The sequence below is a fragment of the Cervus canadensis genome, chromosome 5, assembly GCF_019320065.1.
Source record: "Cervus canadensis isolate Bull #8, Minnesota chromosome 5, ASM1932006v1, whole genome shotgun sequence".
Taxonomy (NCBI): domain Eukaryota; kingdom Metazoa; phylum Chordata; class Mammalia; order Artiodactyla; family Cervidae; genus Cervus; species Cervus canadensis.
Window position 1 is genome coordinate 11,984,821 of NC_057390.1, and position 22,931 is coordinate 12,007,751.

The following is a 22,931-nucleotide window of genomic DNA, read 5'->3' on the forward strand; positions in this document are numbered from 1 at the left end:
ATCCTAACTAAAGGTTAGGTCGTCTGCTCTGGGAGTGCCAGAGTGAACTACGGTGAAAGGGGGCCGGGGGAACAGGACGCGCGGGAGAGGGCGAGCCAGGCACGGGCTAGACCGTGTCGGGGTTGGCACGCACAGCTCTATGTATCACAGACAGCAGGAGGAGAGACCAGATGACAGACGGATGCACGATGCACAGACACACATTCAGCACCAGAGAGAACACACAAACGCGCAGACACGCCACGCGGCTCCGCAGACGTCGGGCCGACCCGGGACACACGCGCGCGCACAGATGCGGCCCTGGGCCACACGCATACCTCGCACAGGCGCGCGCGTTGGGCCCTCAGCGGCCGGCAGGGAGAAGGTGGCCGCTCTCACCTGGCATGTTTATTTATTAATACTAATTTATCAATGACTGTACGCTACTCCTCCCGCCCCCGGGTGCCGGGGCCGCCGCATTGGTCCTCTTCGCGGGACGTTCACCAGACCAGCATCGGGGTTCCTCTGGCGCTGCGGGGCGAGGAGGGGGCGGAGGGGACTACAAAGTGAGGGAGTCTCGTGTCCGAGGGGAAGGTTGCAGCGCCAGCTGCCCGGGACGCGGACGGGGAGACGGGCACCTCGGGTCCTGGAGGGTAAGAGACGTACGGGAGGGGGGGAAGGGACCTTGGCCTCCGAGGTCTGAGGATGTCGGGATCCAGGATGGGGACTCCCCGCTAGGAGGAATTGGGAGTGACAGATGAGAGGACTCTGGGGCTCCGGGAGACAGGAGCCGGCGGGGTCCCGAGGGATAGGTGCTGGAGACCCTAAACACACAGGTTCAGGGGCTCTTGGCGCCCCTCAGTCGAGAAGCGGCCCGCCCGAGAGCTCAGCTGCTGGGGCGACAGCCCACGCGGGACTGCCTGGGGGGCGAGAAGGGGGCCGGGGGCCCGGGAGGGGGAGAGAGGGAGGGAAGTAGCCTAGCAGCCAAGCGGGCACCATGCGAGCGCTCACCGTGTGTGTGTATGTGTGTGTGTGTGTGTGCGCGCGCGTGTGTGTCTCATCTCGTCCGTCTGTAGGTGCCGGGCTCAGCGAGACGCCGGCGAGAAGGAAGAGGAGGCGAGAGGTGAACTGAGTTTGATCCTGCGGCGGCTACAAGTGGGTCCGCGGCGGGCGGCGGGCTGCGGGCGGCCGGGGCGGGGCAGGAGGCCGGCGGGCGCTCACACGCTCCGGCCGCCGGCCTCTCACCACGCCTCCGGCTTCGAGAGCGCGGCGGGGGGGGTGGTGGGGAGGGTTGGGAGGCTTGGGGGGGGTGGGGGTGGGGGTGGGGGTGGGAGGGGGGGCCCCTGGCGAAGCGCCCACGGCGCAGCCTCCCGCCTCTATATAAACACACGCATCGCCTGGCTCTCAGAGGCACAAATTCACATTGAGGGAAGCTTTTAAAACCATCAGCCCTGAAATCCTGCCTCCGGCTTTTCCCCCCTCTTTCATTCCTTTTGCCTTCCTTTCTTTTTCCCCCTTTCTTTCCCCAGCAGCACCTCCAGAGCCGAGAGACCGCGTCCCGGGACGGACTGCCTTTTCTTAATTGATACAATAGCCCAGCTCGGGTTTTCACCTCCTCCCCCAACCCCACCCCGCCTCACCCCTCCCGCCCGCCGCCGCCGCCGCCGCCGCCGCCGCCGCCCCAGCGCCCGCCCGGGGCTCTGTCGCCGGCTGCGTCCCGTCCGGGCCGCGGGCCGCCGGCTCCGCACCCGCGTCCGCCTCGCCGCCTCGCCCGCCGCGCCCGCCTCGGGGGTGCAGCGGCGGCTCCGGGGCTCCGGCGCGCCTCCCCGGGCAGCCCAGAGGCGCGGAGCTCGGCCTCTCCACTCGCCTCAGCCGGGGAGCCTTCCCCCTCGCACCCAAAGTTTCTGGGTTCGTTGGAATTTGGGGATTCAGGATTTTTTCCTTTTTTTTTTTTTAACCTAGGAATTTGAGGGGAAAACTTTTGACAAATTCATCGCACTTTCTCTCCGCTAGTTCTCTGGCCCCCTTCTTCTTCTTCTTTTTTTTCCCAAACAGGGGAAGGGGCTTACGAGAGAGACTCCCGCTGGACAAAGTTTTCCCCAAGTTTTCCGAGTGTGATGGTTGCAGGGAGAGCTAACCCACCAGCCTGATTCACGACTTCGTCTCGCCACCCCTCGAGCAACCCCTAAGCCCGCTATAAGGGAACAAACAAACAAACAAACAAAGTTGCACTCCGAGTCGCCTCGTGTCTCCTCTCTCTCTTCTTTTAGGCGATTTCCCACCCGCCTCCGCTCTCCCCTCACAACCTCCACTTCCCTTCCCTCGGCCCCTTGCTCCTGCTCCGTTTCGGCTGGAGGTGCCAGGACCCCCGGCCGCAGCCTCCCCTCCCCCGCCGCTCGCGTCCCTGCTCGTCTGGCCCTCCCCTCCCCCGCTGCGGCCCGCACAGCCAATCCCCCGAGCGGCCGCCAACATGCTCTTTGAAGGCTTGGAGCTGGTGTCGGCGCTGGCCACCCTCGCCGCGTGCCTGGTGTCGGTGACGCTGCTGCTGGCCGTGTCGCAGCAGCTGTGGCAGCTGCGCTGGGCGGCCACCCGCGACAAGAGCTGCAAGCTACCCATCCCCAAGGGCTCCATGGGCTTCCCGCTCATCGGAGAGACCGGCCACTGGCTGCTACAGGTAAGGGCGCACTCACTCCGTTGCTCTCCAGGTTCCGCTAGCGGCGAGCACCGGGCGGATGGAGCCTCGGGCCGGCCAGGGGGCGCCGGGAGCCTGAAGGCACCAGTCCCCGCCCCGCCCCTTCCCTCCTCACCGCCTGAGCCGCCCGGGCTTCCCCGGCCCGCCTGCGGCGTGGTTCTGAGCCCGCTGGCGCCGGGTGCGCAGGTTCAAGGGGGTGGTAAGAGAGGTTCCTGGATCCCAGAGGGCTCCCAAGACTGACTTTTTCCAGCCGCGGGCGACTCAGCAGGGGTGCGTCTAGCGTCCCGGGGGCTTCCCGAGCCCCGCGAGTCGGAGGGGGCGTCCCGTCTAGAGCCGCCTTCGCCTCTCCTTCGCGCTCCCGCCCCAGTCGCCGTCGACTTCCCGGTCTTTGTCGGTGTACCTGGGACCCGAAAACCGAGTCAAGGAAAGAAAGAGTGGGCCAGTGGCAGCCGGGATTGCCGCTTAAAGACCCGGGCTGTGTTCCCGCCGCGTCCCGTACTGGCCACGCCAGGTACTACTGCCCTGGTCCACGGTTCGAGAAACTGTCTGTGTTGTGGTGGGGGAAGGAGGAGGCACCCCAAGGAAAAGGAGAAGCCCGAGACCCGAGGTTTCGCGACTTTCGGAGAAAAGGGTCTGTTTACTTACTGGGTGGGGACAGTTTAGCAGGGGAGAGGAACTTGGGAGAGGTGTGTGAGATCCATAGAGAGCGTTTGTGTTTGTTGTTAGACGCCGCACAAACCACACTGCCGGCGATAATGGGGGTGGGCCTGTCGGGGACCAGACCCAGGTAGGTAATGGGGAAATTAATCTGCAATTAACCTCCTCAGGCGCTAGACAATCGCTTTCGCAATGTGTTACACAGCAGGTTTTTCTTTTGGATGGGGGTCGTCTGGGTTAACCGCGGGAGGTGTGTTGCGTGCGCGTATGCACGCGGGTTTGTCTGGCAGAAGCTAATGAGAATTAGCAGAAGGATGTCTGTACTGAAACAGACAGCCCAGGCCCAGGAAAGCTGAGGCGGGAGGTGAAGGCAGAGACCTGTGGGTTTAGAAGTGCGAAAGCTTGGCTTGAAATTAACAGACGCGTGCAATCCGCGCGTGCACACACGGACACCCAGCGCAGCCCCGCCCCGCCCGGAGCCAGTTGACAGCAGAGCCGGGGCGGGAGGGGCACGCGAGGTTCCTCTGCCCAGTGGTCTTCCCAAGACCCGGAATCAAATTCGTCTGTTCGCGGTTCGTGCAGCAAGGTGGGGTTCATTTCAACCAGTGAGACCTACATACCCCGCCCCCACCGCCGTGAAGAAATCCCCAGAGCCTCTCCCGTGCCAACACACTTAAAGGGTTAACTGCAGCGGTGGTCTAGGCTTTTGGCCGAGAATTTAGGAAATAAAATAATTCACAGGGGCGTCGGCCCCTGCCTTGTTATAGCCAATCTGCCGAATTCGAGGTCTGTCACCGCCCCCCCCTTACCCCCCTCCCCCGGCCACCAACATCCCCCTGACCTTTTCTCCGAATCCCACAAGGGACTCTGGGGCTCCGCGTCCAACTCGCACGTAAGATGGGGAGGGGGAAGCAGGTCTACGCCTCCCCATCCGTCCGCCCCCGGGGAGCCCTTGACCTTCCCGGCGGGCGGGTAATGAGAGATGCGTGTAGAGGAGCAGTGAAGGGGTTAATGGGAACCCTCTGAATCCCAGCTTTATTTTTTCGGAGTCATTTATCAGATTTTACTGGGGGACCTCCAAGGGCTCTCCGTTTCCACCGTGCGCCATCTAAACAGAGCCCAGGGCTAAAAATACAACATTTTTGTATAAATTGGACTCGCGGCCCGAGCGGCCGCCCCTATGAAAGTCCTCTTTGTGAAGACCGTGGAAACGGCGGACAAATAACCCTTTATTAATACCACAAAAAACGCACTTTAATTATAGTTAGGCAGATCAGAGGCGGGGGGGGGTGGTGCGGCGGGAGAAAGGCGGCGGCGACCTCGGAAAATTCACAACCCAACTTTTGTGTCGAAAGAAAAGAAAAACAGAGGAAACGCAGGAGAGGAGCGAAGGAGAGTCAGACTGAGTGAGAGAGACCGGTACCTCGGGCAGAGCGAGGGAGCCCCGCTCCTCACCCCAGTTTGGTCGCACCTCCACCCTCGCCTTGATTTCTCTTAAAGGGGTAGACCCCGCCTAGAACCGCCGCAGAGTGGCGGGAGTTCTCCCCCACCAGCCAACCTGGAGGCGCGGGCGCTCCGGGCTCGCTCCCTGTCGCGCGCCCGGGCCGGAGGCACATGTGGAAAAGTGATTAGGGCTCCGGGTTCTGCGGAGTCACTTTTCGGCGGGGCTGGGGTGTGTACACATCTAACTGGCGAATACTTTTCCGCCGAAGAAAGGAAAGTGAGGAGGGGGACCAACCGGGGAAAAGAGGAAGCCGAGGGTCCCTTCGGGGGGTGCATGACCCCGCAGGTCTGGAGCCCGCATCCGCACGTCTGCTGGCGGGCAGGCGGGGCAGCCTGACAGGTGGCGCCCCTCCCCTTTTGCACCGGGTTGCAGCCGCGGCCCGAGAAGGGTTAATGCGGGGTTGGGTGGCGAGCAACGACGTCAAAGGTGAGCGGGACGCCCCTGCCCCCGCCCCTCGGAGGTCCCCTCGGTTTCCGGTACCCTCGCGGGGCCAGCACAGCCAGCTCCTCCGAGCGCCCGGCCGGGGCCGGGGCCTGGCTCTGCTCGGCTCGCGCTGCCGCCGGGGATCCGGTTACCTGTGACGGCCGCGCCGCCCCGCCCCGCCCCGCCCCGCCCCGCGGGAAGCGCCTTCCTCTGCGCTCGCGTTCCAAACTCCAAGGCGGCGACGAAAGTCCTGCTCAGTTATTTCGGGGCAAATTATATTCGGAAAATCGCGGCTCCGGGCCCGTGACTCTACCCTGCGGAGCTCTCAGAGGGCCGCCGGGTCCCTTCGAGGCCCACACCCGCGAACTGAGGAAACCCCAACCCCCATCTGTAGTGATTGCCTCGGGGCACCGACCGCTCGCCGCTATAAATAATCTTTGGCCTGCGGCCACCCCGCGGGGTCTCGCCAGCCCGTGGCCGCGAGCCTGGAAATATTTATTCCGAGTGTCTCCCGAGCGCGAGGCGAGGGAGGGGGGCAGGCGGAGGCTCTAGTTTAGGGTCTCGCGGTCCGTGATACCTTTTCCCTCCCGCAAGTCATTACTAAAAAACCTCCCGCGGGGTGCCCTGGGCCTCTCGCCCCCTGCATTATTTATTATTCCTCTAGGCCCCACTTCCCAGTTCTCGTGCATGCTATGAAAAATAAAACCTACGTGCGTGCGTGCGTATGTGTGTGAGTGGGGTAGGGGAGGGTAGGGAACTGGTGCCCGAGGTGGGATCCTCCGCCCCTCCCCCGCGGGCCCTCGAGGCTGGGCCTCCTGGACGTCCCATATGGCGATGTGGGCCCTGAGAAATTTCTTGCGTGGCCCCTGCAGGGTTCTGGTTTCCAGTCGTCGCGGAGGGAGAAGTATGGCAACGTGTTCAAGACGCACTTGCTCGGGCGGCCGCTAATCCGTGTGACGGGCGCGGAGAATGTACGCAAGATCCTCATGGGCGAGCACCACCTTGTGAGCACCGAGTGGCCACGTAGCACACGCATGCTGCTGGGCCCGAACACGGTGTCCAACTCCATCGGCGATATCCACCGGAATAAGCGCAAGGTAAGAGCCCCGCAATCGTGCTCTGATCCTCTTCTCGCGTGCCACCCCCTCGGAGTAAGGAGTTCTTGGCGCCCCGGGGACGTCCCCACCAGAATCCGCGCCCGTATTTGCACACCATGCGGGAGAATCCCGAAGCTCCCTGCCTAGACAGCGGCGATCCCAGATCCAGGGCCTGCACAGGCCTCCTCCGGGTCTGCCCTTTTGCTGGCCCACCGCACCGTGCGCAGTGCCAGGCCCAAAGGGAGGGTCATTGGGAGTTGGTTTGGACAACTTTAACATGCGGCGATAGGGGCGTCTAAAGCCTGTCCTCTTCGTGCTCCACAAACCTGGACAAAAAAGAGAGGGCGGACGGTGGCCAGCGCTCCTCCTTATCGCCCCTTGGAATCCCGAGGACTAGAAACGGCTCATTCTAAAATCACACCTAGCCTCCCCTGCTGCAGGTTGCTTTAAGGGCGCCGCAAGCAGGCGCTGGCGGCTGGGGGCACCCTGTGACGGCGGTTGCTGGGCCTTGCCTGGGAGGGGCGAGGTGAAATTTGGGCCACAGCGCTCGGATCTGGGCCGAGCGGGAAGTACGAGGGGTGGGGTAACAGCCGAGGGGGCGGAGGGGGATCAAAGCACACCTAGCCCCCTCCCATAAAGAGGAAGAGAACGTGGGTGTTTATCCTGTGGATTTCCCGAGCGCCTGGAAGAGGCGAGGAGGAGGCGAGCCAGCTCGCACGGAGCAAGCCTCCCCGCCCCCTCCCAGGGCTGCGCCGCCGCCGCGGCTCCGAGCGCGGGCGGCACGTGCTGTTTGAACTGCAGTAACCCGAAAGCTGAGCCGCCGGCGGGCGGGGCGCCGGCCCGCCGGCTTAAAGCAGCCGCGACGGGGGGAGGCCGCGCTGCACGACCTCCCCTCCCTTCATTTTTTCCATTGGGTCAGAGGACTCACCAGGTTTGAAACCTAGAGGAAAGGGAGAGGCAGCCTGTGATCTCCGGGAAGAGTGGCAGAGCCCGGGAGATAGGAGAGGCCACGGTGGGCAGCCCCCTCCGCCGGAAGTCTATGTGTGAACGGAGGAATTCATCCCATAGAGTTCGATGTCTTCAGAGAACTGCCAGCGAAGAGTAGTTCTTCGTAACAGACAAAAGTAGGAAAAATCAGAGGGGACTGGTCTGCACATGCCCACCCCCCGCCCCCCTCCCCTGTAAAGCAAGCATTTCAGGGGCTGGGAAAGGGGCTTCTGAAATAGTCTCTCCTGCTGCTTCACTGGAGCAGGAAGCAGCTAAGAGAGCCCGGGGGCAGATGGGGAGGGTTCCCGGGAGTGGCGGGGAGGGGGCTGCGAAACACTTCTTTTCTTCTTTTGGTGTAACTCCACCAAAAGTTTATTTTAAAGAGTTAGACAGCCTGAGACTCTGGAACCCAGCTCCAAAGAATCTGGCTTAGAAAACCATTTTTGTCCTCCTCTCACAGAAGAGGACCCTGAGGTTGAGGGACTTGAAACAGGTCAGTTCAGTTCAGGTCAGTCGCTCAGTTGTGTCCGACTCTTTGCGACCCCATGGACTGCATGCAGCAGGCCAGGCTTCCCTGTCCATCACCAACTCCCAGAGGTGGGGAAACAGGTCGGGAAAGAGGAAAAGGCAGGGCAGGGCCTGCAACATTGGCTTCTCTGGGAAGAGCGTTTCTAAGCCACCGAGGAGAGCCTACTCAGCCCTGCCCCACCCGGGGCTGCCAGAAGCTGAGGGTGGAGATTTGGCGGGGTGGGGGTGGGGGTGGGGGTGGGGGGGCGGTGCTGGGAGGAAGAAAGCTTGGTCAGGAGCTGAGTGTGAGACCCTGGGGATGTGGAAGGTTTGTGGGGAGGCTCTTGCCTCGCAGTTCCATTCACCCTCTGCATGACTTGGCTGTAGGCCTTCAGGTGGGGCAGGGCCCTCCTGGAAAGCCCCCGGGGTTTGGCTTTCTGTGGTCCATTTGGAAGGAGCGGGAGGGTGGGGGAGGGGGGACACAATGAATGCTGCTGGAGGAATACTCAGTGAAGGAAGCCTGAGGGACAGGGTGAGGTGGTGGGGCCTGGGAGAGGCCAGAAAGCTGGACCACAGAGGAGGCATAGAGAGTGTGTCTCTTCCTGGCACCCTTGCCCTCTAGCTCCTCCGGGGTCGGGATCAGCCAGAGACCAGCTCATCCTGACAGAGACTTGGGGACCCTCTGTACGTACTGGTGGTGGTCTTGTTATGTGGCATGTGTGCGTCTTATGTTAAAATGACAGATGAAAAGGTCCTTCTCCCCTAAGTCATTCATTGGCGTTCCGTCAGCTTAAGTTTACTGAGTTAAATAGCAGGGCTTGGGCTAGAAACAAACATAGAAGCTAGGTATACAAACAGAAAGGCAGGGTCCTTGCCCTTGAAAAGTGGAATCTAGCTGGAGGAATGAGAAGAGAATACTCAGGGGCACACATGTTGGTCCTGGAGAGAATGGCCTGTTTGCTGGGCCCAATGCCTGGTAGACTCAACTTGGCCGGGGTTGGGGCTGCCCTGTGCCACTCCTACTGCCTTATCCAGCCCACACTGCAAGCAGGGACCCTAGCCTGCTTAGGTTAGGATGTACTCACAGAAGTGGGGCCCAGGTGTAGTGAGGCCCTGCTGGTGGGGAACTAGGAGCGTCACTATTTCCATTGGGGCTGGTACCCCACCCCTTCTCTGGGAGGTCTGGCCAGATGTGCTGGGAAGGGGTTCTTCACAGTCATCGCTGAAGTCCAGGTGTTTGTCCAGGCTGCGCTGGTGGTCTGGGGCCCAGAGGCGTAGGGTTGCCAGGGAGGATGAACGCCTTGTCCAGTCTGACAGAATCGTCTCTGGACTCCAGGCCAGTGTGGTCATAGTCACCACCTCAGGTTCCGTCCCCCTCCTTTGTTATGCCTCCCCTACCTGGGGCCTGGGGTGTCTCTGATTTGGGCGGAGGGACTGGATCTCTCTATGTATGCAGAGAAGCTGGGTTGCCCTGGAAGAGTGCATGGAGAGAAGTAGAGAAGATCAATCGGGGGCGGATTATCAGAGAGACACAGAGGAGGGGGACGGGGAGTTGTCATGGGTCGTCCTGGAAGCATCCAGGGCCCAACCCCACACACCAGGATCAGACATTTCCTCTTTTCCTTTGGAGCTAGGGCCCGGCTTCTTTACACCAAAGAGCCAGCATCTTCAGGGCATTTCAGACAGTGGCCCTGAGATTCTGCCAGAGAACTTGGAGTGCATCCCAGGGATGCACTTAGCTTTGTAACTCTGGACTGGAGAGACCCTAGGAGTGGTCTTCCCGCCCCTCCTACTCTGACCCCTGGCTCAGGGACTTCTATGGCCATGACTGAGATAGATAGGTTTTGGGGTAGGAATTAAGAAGCTCTGCCCGCCCACCCATGGCTCCTCACTGACTTAGGCTTTCGGCCCCCTGGGTGGGGATGGAGCTCAGGCTGAGGCTTATCGTGCTTCTCTCAGAAATCCTGTGTATGCTGGGATTTGTGTCAGGATAGAGAGACCAGGAGGTGCTTCGGCAGGAGGGCAGAGCCAAGAGGGCCCTCGGTTGCGGGATCCTGAGGGAGGCCAGCTCAGACCGGCTCCAGGTGGCCTTTGAACCAAGGCACAGCCTCTGGCTCCAAAGTCTTGTCCACCAGGTTCGGCTCAGGGCAGACGTTTCCACATGGGTTGAATGGGAAGGCAGTGAATGGCCAGGCAGCCCTGCTCCTGGGAGCTGCCCCCGCAGAGCCTTTGTTCGGCCAGCGGAGGTCCTTCACCAAAAGTTACTGTAGCATCAGGGGCTTCTGAGGGGGCGGTTGACAGGAGCGGATGTCTCTGAAGGTCAGCGGGGGAGGGTGCCCACGGCTGGCTGCCAGGGCCCTGGGAGTGGTCTCCTCCCTCTGTGTACCCTTGTCTCGGGCAGGGGCAAGTGGTGTGGGGGCTGTCCTCTCTCTTCCCTCTCCCCGCTGCGTCCTTCTCCCAGGGTGGGATGGATCCAAGACTGATGCTGAGGTGTGTGCTCACTCTCCCAGCCTTGGGGACAGTTGTGGCCTTGGCTGGCAGCAGGGAGGCTTGGCTGGGGTCTGCTCTGGCCCTGAGCCCTCTATGCCAGTTGTATCTGTTCCAGGTGCCCTAGGCTGAAGGGCAGAGGTTGGGGGTGTGCCTCAAGGGGCTGACAAAGTTTGAGAGTAAACCAGAGTAGCCACAACAGCTGGACTTACCCTTAGAATAAACTTGGGCCCTTGAGGAGCATCCCCTTCAGGCTCACAGATACATTGGAGTCCCCAGGACTGCTAGAGGCTGGCTCAGTGGGTTCGGAGTGGTGGGAGGCTGGGTATTCAGGGACCCTGGTGAGTGTGGCCCGTCATGCCTGGGACTGACCTTGGGAGGCTGTTCCTGCTTTGGGCCTCAGCTTTCCAAGGGGGTTTGTTTCTGGCTGGAGGAGGGATAGAAGGGTCTGGGAAGACCTTCTCAGTCTGTGGCCCAGCAGGGATGTACCAAGTGCTGCCCTCCCCTCACCCAGTGGGTGCTTTTGCCGTGTGTGGAAGAGTTAGGGGAGACGGTCAGAGCTGGACTCAAACAGGGGACAGAAACTCTGTTCCCACAGATGCTGAGGACCCAGAAGGGGCATGCACAGGCTGGGCAGGGCGGGGGGAGAGGGTGTCGTCTGGCCAGCACCTCCCCATCAGAGGGTCTGACTCAGGAGGCAGCCGGGGTGAGGTGGAGGTCCAGTGGAAATGCCAGGCAGCTAAGGGGTGATGTCCTCTCCTGTCCTCCCCCTTCCTTGAGCATAAAGTACACACCTCGGCGTCACTCCTGTGCTGTGCGGACAGCTGCCTCGCGGCTGCCCGCCCTCTGTTATTCTTTCCACTCCGCAGGCTGCGGCTCCGGTGGCTTGGCGGGGTGGCCTGCCCGGGCCCCCACCCTCCCGGGCAGCCGCTTCCATTCCTCCCAGTCTGAGTCACTGGCCCGGGGAGTGGGTTCCCTCTCCGGCTCTTCCAGCTTCTGAGGCTGCCCATCTTTCTCTGCATCCATCCAGTTGTGAGGGGGCAGTTATCTGGCTGAGGGCGTCAGCACAGGGCCATGGGGGCCCGGTGAGCTACTCCCCTCCCAGGGTGAGATGTGGGGAGGGAGGCCTCGGGTGTGAGGGAGACATTTGCAGAAACAATCACAGGGAATTTGAGCCTTCACAAGCCCCCCTGGTGGTTACCCCAGCCCCCGCTGTGGAATCCACTTTTATTCCAGGGAGAGGAAGAACCAGGGATGGGGATTCTTGAGCCAACTGCATTGCTGGGAAAGCCGGTAGAGATGAGGAGAGGGTTTACAAGCACATCATCCTTCAAGGCCGGAGCCCATCCTGCTCAGGCATCTATGCCTGAAGTTCCGAGGCCTCCAGCGCCCTGCCCTCCCAGCGCCGACCCAGATGGGGCGTTCCCTACCTGCTGCTCTCTCTGCCCGGCTCTGCGGAGTCCGGCCGGTTCCCGGTGACCTTTGTCCAGCATTCTTGGCTCACTTGTGGGAATTCCCAGGGAAGCCCCAGAGGGAAACAAAGCAGCCCTGGCTCCCGCTGCAACTGCGGTCAGGTCATGGGCTCTGGGGCCACGGGCCACCCTTCCCCTCTTCACCCAGAGCTGCTCTGCCGGCGCCTTCCCCAGTGCCCGAGTGCTGACCCTGCCCGCCCCCGTGAGCCCCGGCCTCCCTCTGCCCTGGCCAGCACCTCCGCCTCCTCCTGGGCTTTGTGGCGGGCGGTGGTTTCTGGGCTGCCCCAGCTTTGGGAAGCGCCCGCGTTGTTAACCCTGGGCACGGTCCCAGGGATGAGGCCCTGGAGTTTCCCGGCGCCTGGGAGGCCCCGATGCCTGTGGAACAGCTGAGCAGGAGGCAGGAGCGTGGTCTTAATGACCACTCTGCAAAGCCCCCTGAGCTTGGAGTGCCCGCAACCTGCCTTTGCTTAGCTGCTCGTTTGGGTAGTTTTTCCACCTCAGGGGGCCTCTAAGGAGAATCGTGGGACTTCCAGGAGGAAAGGGACCCCAGAGCATCCAGTTAGACTCCTGGATGGGTCAAGATAAGGGCCCTGGTTGGGGCTGCAATTCTTTCAGAAGCGCCACCTCAAAGAGCCTGCAGATTCAGGCATCCTGGGGTGTCATCTCAGCTTCTGGCCTTGCTCAGGGCCCCTTCCCCCTTGGATGTCAGGTGTGGACTCCCTGCTCTGGAATCACTCTGCCCAGTAGTCCCAGGTCCTCTTGGGTCCTTCCTGTTGTCCGTGGCTCCCGAGGCTTGAGTAGGAGCAATTCAGCCAGCCATCGCTAGAGGGCGCAGGGAATGTAACCTTTGGGACAGGGCAGAGCTTGTCCCTGGGTCCGGTCTGGTCACTCCTCGGGGTGCCGTGGGGTCCCTCGGAGCTCCCCGTTTGGTAGTCCTGGAATGACCCCTCCTGAGCCACCGTAGCCCATACAGAGTGTGGGAGTAGGGGCCCAGCAGGCAATTATGCCATGTGATTATGCCAGATTCCGGGCTTTGAAGGGGTAGTGTCTACTTAGGGACACATGGATATTGGTGTTTATGTGATTTGTACATTGAAAGGAACCTCAGAGGTCACCTGGTCCAGCCTCACCAGTTTACAGATGAGGAAACTGTGAGCCCGGGAGGTGATTTGGCTATGATCCTACAGTGAGTTGGTGGATGATCTGGGATTAAAACTCAGGTTTCCGAGTGCCAGCTCTGCCTCTTTCTACCACCCACTGCATGGACAGACGAGCCTGTCAGGCTACAGTCCACGGGATCCACAAGTGTCGGACACGACTTAGAGACTAAACCACCACCACCACTGCATCTTAGGAGCCTAGCTGGCTTCGACTTTGGCGGATCCTCGTCAGCGTGGGCCTCTGCTTGCTTCCCCCTCCCCCTCCACATGCCCACTTTGTGCCCAGGTCTTCCGTGTGCTGGGGGCCCTGGCTAGCCCCTGCTCCCTTTCCTTCAGGGTAGTGCCCTGGACTCTGCTCCCCACCGTCCCTGCCTGCCCTACCTCCAGCCTCCCCACAGAGGCCTGGCGGCCACAGAATTACCATCCTGTGTCCCTCATGAGCCTGCTCGGCTCCCATCAACCACTTTCTGTGGGCTCTTTGCTATTTTATAAGGGCCCCTAGTCAGCTGGTGTTGGGTTCTGGGGCAGTGCCCGGCTCCTACCCATAAAACTCTTGGACCAGGAGTGGAACCTGGAATCCTAAGAACACCAGGGTTGGAGGAGGGTGCTGAGGCAGAGAGCATGCTGGAGGGAGGTGGCCCTGGAAATTCCCCGTGCCCCCACAGCTGAGCAAGGTGTGAGTGACCTGGCCAGGCCTGGCCTGCCCTGGCCACCGCCCCTCATCCTTCTACATTTCAGCTGTCCCTTAGTAGCAGGAGCAGCCCCAAACAGTGCTGGTTTTTCTGCCCCTCACCGGCCTCCTTCCCTCCCTCCCTCCCTCTGCCCACCGGGAATTTCGGAATGAAAGTGCTATTGTGAACGTCTGGCTGGGCCACTGAAGGGCCAGCACTGTTATTTCTGCAAACCAGCCCTCCCATTAGCCATGCAGGGCCGAGGCCAGGAAAATGTTACCTTTTCCTTCTTGAGCTGACTGCAGGGGAAATTCTCACATTTACAGTTTGTGCGGTGGTTGTGTTTGGGGGCAGGAGGGGAGGGCGGGCGCGTGTGTGTGGTTTTCGTGGGGCTGATTGGGGGTGGCTAGAGGGATATTTGTCTCCTTCCTCTGCTCTGCCCCTCCCCTCTCTGCCTTTCCTGATGACCTTTCCCTAGGCATTGGTGGGGGCACCCCTTCTTTCTGTCTCCAGGGGTTGGGGCTAGAGGTTGTTGGTTGCCAGTGAGACCCACAGGCCATCAGTAAATAAACTCACATTTTACCCTCTCCTCTACACCTTGGGCAGCAACATGAAGCTCTGCACAGGGGCATCTGGGTGAGGAGGGGCAAGGAGGCTAAGGACTTCTTTGCTCAGGAATTGCGAGGACAGAAAGCAAGGGAGGTGGAAGCAGACTCACTGGCTACTTAAAATGAACTGGGAAGATGCAGGGAATTAAAAGACCTTCTGTTTGGCTTTCTCATCTTCTGAGGTGAAAAGCCTTACCTCCATCCCCCTGCCTCCAGACCCGGTCACAGTGCAGACTTCTGGATGGCACAGTAACAGACCCCTAGGATCTCCACCCGAGGTGTTTCGCAGGGAGTGAGAGTAACCTTGGGTCTCAGGAAGTTCTGCTTGCAGTCTAGCCTTAGAGTCTCTTGTTCTCCCATCAGTGGAATAAAAGAGCCACCTCCTGCTTTCCACCTCTTCCTTGTCCAGTCCAATCACCTGTGCTCTGTCTCTGCTGGGCACGTCTGTGCCGTGGCCTGGGCATTCGGGAATGGCCCCTGCAGTGGAGGGGCCTCCCCTCCAGCCCTGCCCAGCCCCTCTTGTGTTGCCCCTCATGCTAGTATGTCCACATGGCCTACAGACCTGTTGGCAGCTGGACTGCCGGGTCTTCGGCTTTGCCATTGTTTGGAGCACATGCTTTTCTGGGGCTTTAGTAAGGAATGACAGCTCAGGTCACCCTGTGAGTGATGTTGAATGTCCCAACTCTGTGAACTGTTTCAATCCCGTCCTTCCCCTGCCTTCCCTTCAAGACGTGGGCAGTGGGAGGGGGGCTCAGAGTGGAGGAGCCAGCCGAGGGACTGTGACTGGAGATGGGAAGGCTTGAGGCTAGTCAGGGTAAGGACCTGGAGTTTCCCCGATCACAGTCATGGGAACTGTGCTTTGGTTGGGCTGGCCCGAGTCCATCTGACCAGTTCATTCCTCTGCAGGTCTTCTCTAAGATCTTCAGCCACGAGGCCCTGGAGAGCTACCTGCCCAAGATCCAGTTGGTGATCCAGGACACGCTGCGTGCCTGGAGCAGCCACCCCGAGGCCATCAACGTGTACCAGGAAGCTCAGAAGCTCACCTTCCGTATGGCCATCCGTGTGCTGTTGGGCTTCAGTATCCCTGAGGAGGACCTGGGGCACCTCTTCGAGGTCTACCAGCAATTTGTGGAGAACGTCTTCTCCCTGCCCGTTGACTTGCCCTTTAGTGGCTACCGGCGGGTGAGTACCTAGGGCGTGGGAAGAGATGAGATGGGCATCCATGAGCCCCCCTCAGGGAGGGGCAGCTGACCGCTAAGACAGTCACTGGTCACACTGGCAGAGAGGGGTTTCAGCAGGAGGGCATGGTGGACCCTTCACCTGGGGTCTCTGCTGCTTAGTTGGGAAATTCTCAGAGGATTCTCTACCCCACCCTGCCGGACCTTGGGAGGAGGCCCTCGGTGACCCTGCCCTTCCCCTTGGGTAACCAGATGGCCTCCTCCTTGCCTCAGGGCATTCAGGCAAGACAGACCCTACAGAAGGGCCTGGAAAAGGCAATCCGGGAGAAGCTGCAATGCACGCAGGGCAAGGACTACTCGGACGCGCTGGACATCCTCATCGAGAGCAGCAAGGAGCACGGGAAGGAGATGACCATGCAGGAGCTGAAGGTGGGGCACCCCCACCCCTGGCCCAGGCAGCGCAAGTGCCCGGACTCCACCCTGGGACTGCATGTGCACCCATGTGGGTGGGGCCGTCCCTTCCCGCCCCATGACTTGCTGTGCACACCGTCCTGGTGATTAGCCGGTCCCTGAGCAGCTGGGCCCCATGCTCTCCATTCCCCCACAATTCCCTCTACCATTTTGGAAAAGGTGCTGAAAATTGGCTCCTAGAAATCTCGAACAGATGTGGCGTCAGGGGCATTGTCGAACCCCTCATCTGCTCCTCACCGCCAACCCTCCCCCCATCCAGTATTCACTATTTCAGTGCATTTCATGGTCACAGTAGCCTTAGGAGCTCACCTAGGGAAATGAGGCCCAGAAGGAGAAGCCACTTGCTGGAGGGTGGCCTCAGCCCTTAGGGAGCAGCAACCTTTTCAAGTTGGAGGCACAGCCGGCCTGGCACTGGCCAAACCCAGCTGGGCTGCTGGCCCCAAGACTGTCCTCACTGGGCTCCAAGAAAGGCTTCCTGCCTACCCTTTCTTGAGGTGGATGTTCATCCTCACTTAGACTCTGCTGCCCACATGCTTCCCAGGTGCCCGTGGACACTTACCACCGACTGTTCCATCCCTGTCTCTGCTTCCCCATATCCTAGCTCCAGTTTTTTTGTTTGTTTGTTTGTTATTATTTTTTTTAATCTCTGATGAGCCAGGAAGGAGCTCAAAAGACTTTCCCATTTCATAAGAAGTTTTGTGACTTGCAGGTAGTGCCATGGCAAGTAAGGGATATACTCGTTCACTCTGCTCTCTGGGCTCGGCATCCACATTTGTAAAATGCAGGGCTTGGAATGAGACGGCTTGGGGAGGCCTTTCCATGGGGCACCATTGCTCCCCAGAGGGCCCTGGAGGGGCTCTAAGTCACCAGGGGGCCACCTCGCCTCAGCCTTCTCACTGGGGGTCCCATCCCAGGTCCTCCTGCCTCCTTACCCTCTCAGCTCTCCTAACCACCTTCCACCTCCCTCCTTCTCCTGAGGAGGGAGGAAGAGCTGGGGCTGCCAGTCTGGAGGCCCAGCTGGAGACCCTGTGCCACACTCTACTGGCCTGAACAGTGCCTACTGCTTGGGATTTGCTCTTTTTCCTGTGCGCTCACTGCACTGGTGAGGGCCGATGGCCAGCTCTGGAATCCAGCAGTGAGTGGGAAGCAGCCGTGCCCCTTAGGACTTTTAGGCTCGTGCCTCTGCCCAGCCAGGGGACTGGACCTATGTCGGCCGTGGCCGACATGCCCCAGCAATGTGAGGCTCAGAGGAAGCACCAGGGCTCAGATGGATGGCCTCAGGGTCGAGGGGACATGGGTAGAGAGGGGCTGCTGCCAGGCTGAACACAGGTTGCAGGCGGTGCCTCCTCTCCACTGCTGCAGGACGGGACCCTGGAGCTCATCTTCGCTGCCTACGCCACCACCGCCAGCGCCAGCACCTCACTCATCATGCAGCTGCTGAAGCACCCAGCCGTGCTGGAGAAGCTGCGGGAGGAGCTGCGGGCCAAGGGCCTCCTCCACAGCGGCGGCTGCCCCTGCGAGGGCACGCTGCGCCTCGACACCCTCAGCGGGCTCCACTACCTGGACTGCGTCATCAAGGAGGTCATGCGCCTGTTCACGCCGGTCTCCGGCGGCTACCGCACCGTGCTGCAGACCTTCGAGCTCGACGTGAGACTCCCGTGGGCTGTGGGGTGGGCCGGTGGGAAAGATCATCCCATCCCCATGGGGTACCTCAGTCTCAGTCTCGTGGGAAGACGATGCTGACTTTCAGGGAGCTTTCAGGCTGGTGGGAGGGTCCTTGCCCCAAATGCCGGGTCAGATGCAGCCCCCCTGGGTGTCCTGTGAAGCTGCCTGGAGACATCTATAAATAGGTGGACTGACATACTCGAAGGAGAGCCTGGCCAGGCCCCCAGGACCACAGTGGGAACATCTGGGTGGGGGCTGGCAGGCAGAAGGTCCTGGGTCCTCTGAGACCCCCTCTGGTTCTCACCACCCCATCCCGTCCCTTCCCCTGCCTTGCCTCCAGGGTTTTCAGATCCCCAAAGGCTGGAGTGTCATGTACAGCATCCGGGACACACATGACACGGCGCCCGTGTTCAAGGACGTGAACGTTTTCGACCCCGATCGCTTCGGGCAGGCGCGGAGCGAGGACAAGGACGGCCGCTTCCATTACCTCCCTTTCGGCGGCGGGGTCCGGACCTGCCTCGGCAAGCACCTGGCCAAGCTGTTCCTGAAGGTGCTGGCGGTGGAGCTGGCCAGCACCAGCCGCTTCGAGCTGGCCACCCGGACCTTCCCCCGCATCACCTTGGTGCCCGTTCTGCACCCTGTGGATGGCCTCAGCGTCAAGTTCTTTGGCCTGGACTCCAACCAGAACAAGATCCTGCCAGAGACCGAGGCCATGCTGAGCGCCACGGTCTAAGGCTCCAGGCCTTGGGGTGGGAGCGATGGAAGGGTAGAAACCTGTGTGCGGGTGGGGCCGGAGCCTGGGGACGGGGGCGGGGGGGGGGGGGGTGGCCAGGCCTTGCTCTCCCCTGTCCCCCTACCTGGCAGACCTGCCCCAAGTCAAAAGGGGCCCATCCTCCGGGGCTGGGCCCTCCCCCTGACCCCTGCTTCTCTCTAGTCTCTCTGGTTCCCAACAGCTTAGTCCCCCGGGAAAGGGCCTGGCCCCCCGGCCCCGCATGCCCGTCAGTGTTAACCGTCGGCTGTGCTGCAGCCTGTGCTTGTGATGCTCTGAACTGGTCTCTCCCCTCCCTTTTCTTCTGGACTCTTAGTTTGAGGTCAGGGGGTTGACATGGGGAGGGAGAGAAAGAGGTGCCCCGCTGGCCCTCTCTCCAGCACCCCGCGCCCTGCCTCGGCTCAGACAGGCGAGTGCCCCTCCCGCTGTGGCCACCCACCGCGGGGAACAGCATTGTGGGTAATAGAACATTAGTCCCCCTTGGCAGAGCGGCGATGGGTTGTCCCAGCCTGGAGGCCCAGCCCTTGCCATGTGGGACATTTGAAATTACCTATTGCTGCTACTTTTTCTCTCTTCTGACCTTGGGGCAAAGGAGCCCCAGGCCCTGTCCTCCCAGCGTCCTCCCTGGCGGCCCTGGGCACGCGCACTGACACCCCCACCTTCCCAGCAGGCGGCTCAGAGCCCACCTGCTCCCGGTACACCCACGCCCAAGGCCCTCTGCCCACGGGCTGACCCCCGCACCCCATCCCCCGTATTTATTCACTGATAAAACCGACTCTTGGTGTTACTGGGACTGGAACAAGCATTCAGCCGTCCCCTGGCTTCCATCCCAGCTGTCCCAGGCAGGACTTCTGCAAGTGACCCAGCCCCCATCCCCTGCCCCCGCCGGCCAAGGGTCGAGCGGCTCCCCCAGGCACCAGACCTTCTGTGGGCTCAACCTCGGAGCCTCACTCCCGGGGTGAAATCCAGTGGGTCTGCCTTCGCCCCTGGGGGAGATGGGGAAACGGCCCACTGCCTCCCTGCCCGCCCGCTCTGTCGGAAACCTGGGGCACAGGGCTTTGGAGGCTGCTGCCGTCTCCCACTTGTCCCTGTTCACCGTGGTGCCCCCCACTCTGGCTAGTGAGTATGGAGAAGGATACGGGTTCGTTCTTCTGACGGGGAGCCAGGGCCTCCGTCATCCCTCCCTTGACCCTCTTTGCCCTTTGCCCTTGGAAAGGTGTCCTTGAAGTCCCTTCCCACCTCTATGCCACTGTCTGCTTAGCCCAGCTCAGGGGTGTGGGGACCAGATGAAAGCCAGGGGAGGTGAGCGCAGAAGGCAGCCCTCCCCCGCGGAGGCGGCTGGAGGTGGCTGTGGGGAGCGCTGCAGCAGAGAGCTGAGGAGGAGGGTACGTGCGACTTGTCAGGTGATTTGGTTGAAAATGAGCGGTCAGTGGATGGAGGAGGAATAGCTCCTGCCACTGGCATTTTGAGTGTTGGCAATTAGGGATGCCTCCCGGGATGGTTTTGGGCCTCTGGTGAGTCTCTCAGTGATTTTGTCTGTTTTCAAATTTTTCTTTGCTTTACATGTTTCTCTGTTGGCTTCTGATGTTATAAAAGCAGTGAATCCTCTTTAGGAGAAAATAAAAAACACACAGAAGAATAATGCGGGACAGCAGTCCCCCCAGTGGGCTCTCGGCAGCCCTGACTCAGTGGCTTCCCCGTGGTGTTCAGTGGGCAGGTGGCAGACCTCCACGCCTGCCCCCACCCACAGTGACCTTGTGCTGGGCTTTACGGGAATGGTTTGTGCCCACGGACTGTTCTGTGACTCCCATTCTCAAGTATTTCATTCGGTTCCTACCTTTTCATCATTTAAAAAGCCAGTGCAGCACAGACATTATTGACAAAACTTGACATTAAAAAAATAGTAATATTCTCAATTTCCCCCCACCCCATTCTGAAAAACAGGCACGCCCCCCCCCCCCCCAAAAAAAAACAACCATGTTAAGGACTCATCAAAGCTTGCGAAACAGCTGCATGGTACACCAGAATTTGTCCCCTACAAAAAGCCCAGTCTCTGGAAGGTCCATGCTCCTCTACGCTGACCCATCTTACCCCAAACCAATTGTTCTTTTGCTTGCTATCTAGGATTGTAGTAAGTGCAGATTCAGACAGAAAGCCCGCCAGGCCTAGCCCTGGCAAGAGGCAGGGAGCTGGAGGGCTGTGGGAAGCTTCAATGGCCTTCAGTTTCGGCGACCAGCCTGGGAGGGGCAGAGAAGGCAAGACAGAGGATCCCTGTGAGGGAGGGAAGAAGGATTACTTACCCCACTGGGTCTCAAAGGGGTTAAGAAGAGAACTGAAGAAAGCTCTTGACTGGCTGACAGGAGGGTTTCAATGTCGAGACTCATCCATCTCTCCTCTTTGCATCCATCCGTGTCTGTGTGCTTGTTGTAGGTTTTATAGCGGTAGCATTAGATGGGTGATGTGTTCTCACTTACCATTCCTACTATTGTAACTTGACATTAAAGAGACAGAACCCCACAAAGCTCTTCACGCCATGGGCTTGCAGATTGAAGCACTTTCAATGTTGGGCGCTGGCATTTGTGTTCTGGGCATCACCTTGACTCTGCCCAGATCGCTCTAATTTTATACACAAAACTTGTTTTTTCATAAATGTTATAATTTTGTGTCTGTCTTTATAAACTATTATAAGTACTATTTTTGTTATAATTCAAAATAGATATCTAGTATAAAGTTTTTGCTGTTAAATATTTGTTATTTAGTAAAATATGAATTGTTTCCTCTATTGTAAACTTGGTTCAAAATATTAATATGTTTTTATCACAGTTGTTTTAATATTGAAAAAAAGCACTTGTGTGTTTTGTTTTGATATGAACCTGGTGCCGTGTGAGTGTTTTTGCTGTCATGTGGTTTTACTCTGTATATAATATTCCATGTTGCATATTAAAAAAATGTGCATTTTGTGATTTTGGAAATACTCAATGTGGCTCTTTTATAGGCTTCCATAATAAACCGTGAAGACTCGCCCTCGTTTGGCTCTGTGGTCTCTGCTTTTTCAGCTCCCTGAAAGGGTCCTCCTGGCCACCCACAATCCCTTCAACGACACCCAGTCCCACCCGCTTCTCAGGGAGGAAGTCCTTCCCTTCAGGGTTGGTCCTGAAAGGCCACCCCCATCCCCACCCCGATTCCCTGTGTGAAGGCGCAGAGAGGTTTGTGGCTGTGTCCTGGGAGCAGCAGGTCCCCCGGGGAGGGGAGGCTGTACTTGGATGGTCACTGGCCCCAGAAGCCTGACGTGGGGTGGAATGACAGGAAGCTGGGTCCTGGCCACGTGGCTGGGCCAGGTGTCGTGGCAACCAGAGTGCTTCAGAGTCCAGCTTGTTTACATGAGTGAGGACATGGATGGTCACAGCCACGCGACGAACAGGAGAGCAGAACTCAGTTCTCCTGACTTCCAGTCTCACGCCCCACGAGGCACTTCTCAGGGCTATCTCATGGGTGTCGCAGGAACACCTTGATTCTGGGATCAAATCAGTTTGCGAAAGGGCTCAAACAGAGTCAGGCACAGATTCCTTCTCTCAGGCACGCTGAGGGGCTGGACAGTGTGGAGCTCACAGGCTACAGGACTCCCCAAGCCCACCTGGTGACTGAAACCATGCCCTCTTTGCCCGTTCTCACACTGTGGCTGTCATAGAGCCCAGAGATGACCCTGCAATAGGCACGTCGTTCAGTGCCAGACAATGAACGTCCAGGGCGGTCCCTAAAATGGAGGGGCTGTGGGTGGGGAGGGAGGGAGGGCAGTGAGTAGGAAAGCCGTGGCCCCTGGAGCTACACCAGGCACCGGGGGGCCCACCCCTGGCAAGTGCCAAGCCTCACAATGCTCAGGCCAGTCCAGACCCTGTCTGTGCCCGAGCCCTTCCTCGGAGCCTGGGGAGTGAAAGTCCCCACTGAGCCGGCCTGAAAAAGGCCCGTTTTGTGGCTGCAGTGTTTCTTTCTGATATAGTCAGGCAGACCCAACCTCAGCCCAGACGGGGCCTCTCACAACCTGGGTCACAGAGCCGGGCCACCCAGAGGGGCATCACCAGCATCTCCTGGGCAGTGCCCAGGTAGGCTGCTTCACCCTTGCTTTGCTTCCCCACCCCAGATCTGTAGTCCCCAAGCCCCAACTTCCACCCTGGGGAGGGGAGAGCAAGGTGGTCCCCTGTTTCCTTAAGCTGAAGCAGAATCTCAGCATAGCAGGGATGTTTCAGAGCCATGCAGAAGCAGAGGGTGTCCTGTGCCAGAATGGGGGCCACCTGGCCCGAACAGCACAGGCCCCACCCAAGGGCTCTCTCAGACTGGAGGCCTCCAGGGTCAGCAAGCAGCAGCAACAGACACCCCCAGCTTCCACCAGGAAACATGCCAGTGGAAGGCAGTAGTTGTTCAGAGTGTAAATTCCATCTCTCCCGGTGGAATGTCCTGTGGGGCGGCAGAGGTGAAGGAAGCCTGGTCCTCGGGCTGCCCTCGGCCTGACCGCGCTGCCACGGGGTGGAAGCGCCCGGCTGGGCGGGTGGCTGGCCTGTCATCACCCAGTCTGTCCTGGCCTCTCCCTCGTGGGCCCAGCGGGCTGG

The 22,931-nt window shown here is 59.9% G+C and overlaps 1 protein-coding gene across 2 annotated transcripts; it reads left to right on the forward strand.

Moving 5' to 3' along the window:
- Positions 1 to 188: 188 nt before the first annotated feature.
- LOC122441519 (cytochrome P450 26B1) lies at positions 189 to 21,350 on the forward strand. Of its 2 annotated transcripts, XM_043468200.1 has the most exons (8): positions 189 to 632; positions 1,056 to 1,134; positions 2,035 to 2,653; positions 6,128 to 6,352; positions 15,151 to 15,426; positions 15,696 to 15,851; positions 17,256 to 17,540; positions 17,899 to 21,350. In XM_043468200.1, the coding sequence occupies exons 3-8, from the start codon at positions 2,450 to 2,452 to the stop codon at positions 18,289 to 18,291; spliced, it is 1,539 nt and encodes a 512-aa protein (XP_043324135.1). In that variant the 5' UTR covers positions 189 to 632; positions 1,056 to 1,134; positions 2,035 to 2,449; the 3' UTR covers positions 18,292 to 21,350. The 2 variants fall into 2 exon arrangements, with proteins under 2 accessions (XP_043324135.1, XP_043324136.1); XM_043468201.1 differs by lacking the exons at positions 189 to 632; positions 1,056 to 1,134; positions 2,035 to 2,653 and adding an exon at positions 2,816 to 3,182.
- Positions 21,351 to 22,931: the final 1,581 nt, after the last annotated feature.

Coding starts and splice junctions, on each gene's coding strand:
- LOC122441519 (XM_043468200.1), top strand. CDS start 2,450: ATGCTCTTTGAAGGCTTGGAGCTGGTGTCGGCGCTGGCCACCCTCGCC. Junction 15,852..17,255: donor TGACCATGCAGGAGCTGAAG/GTGGGGCACCCC, acceptor CCACTGCTGCAG/GACGGGACCCTGGAGCTCAT. Junction 17,541..17,898: donor TGCAGACCTTCGAGCTCGAC/GTGAGACTCCCG, acceptor CCTTGCCTCCAG/GGTTTTCAGATCCCCAAAGG.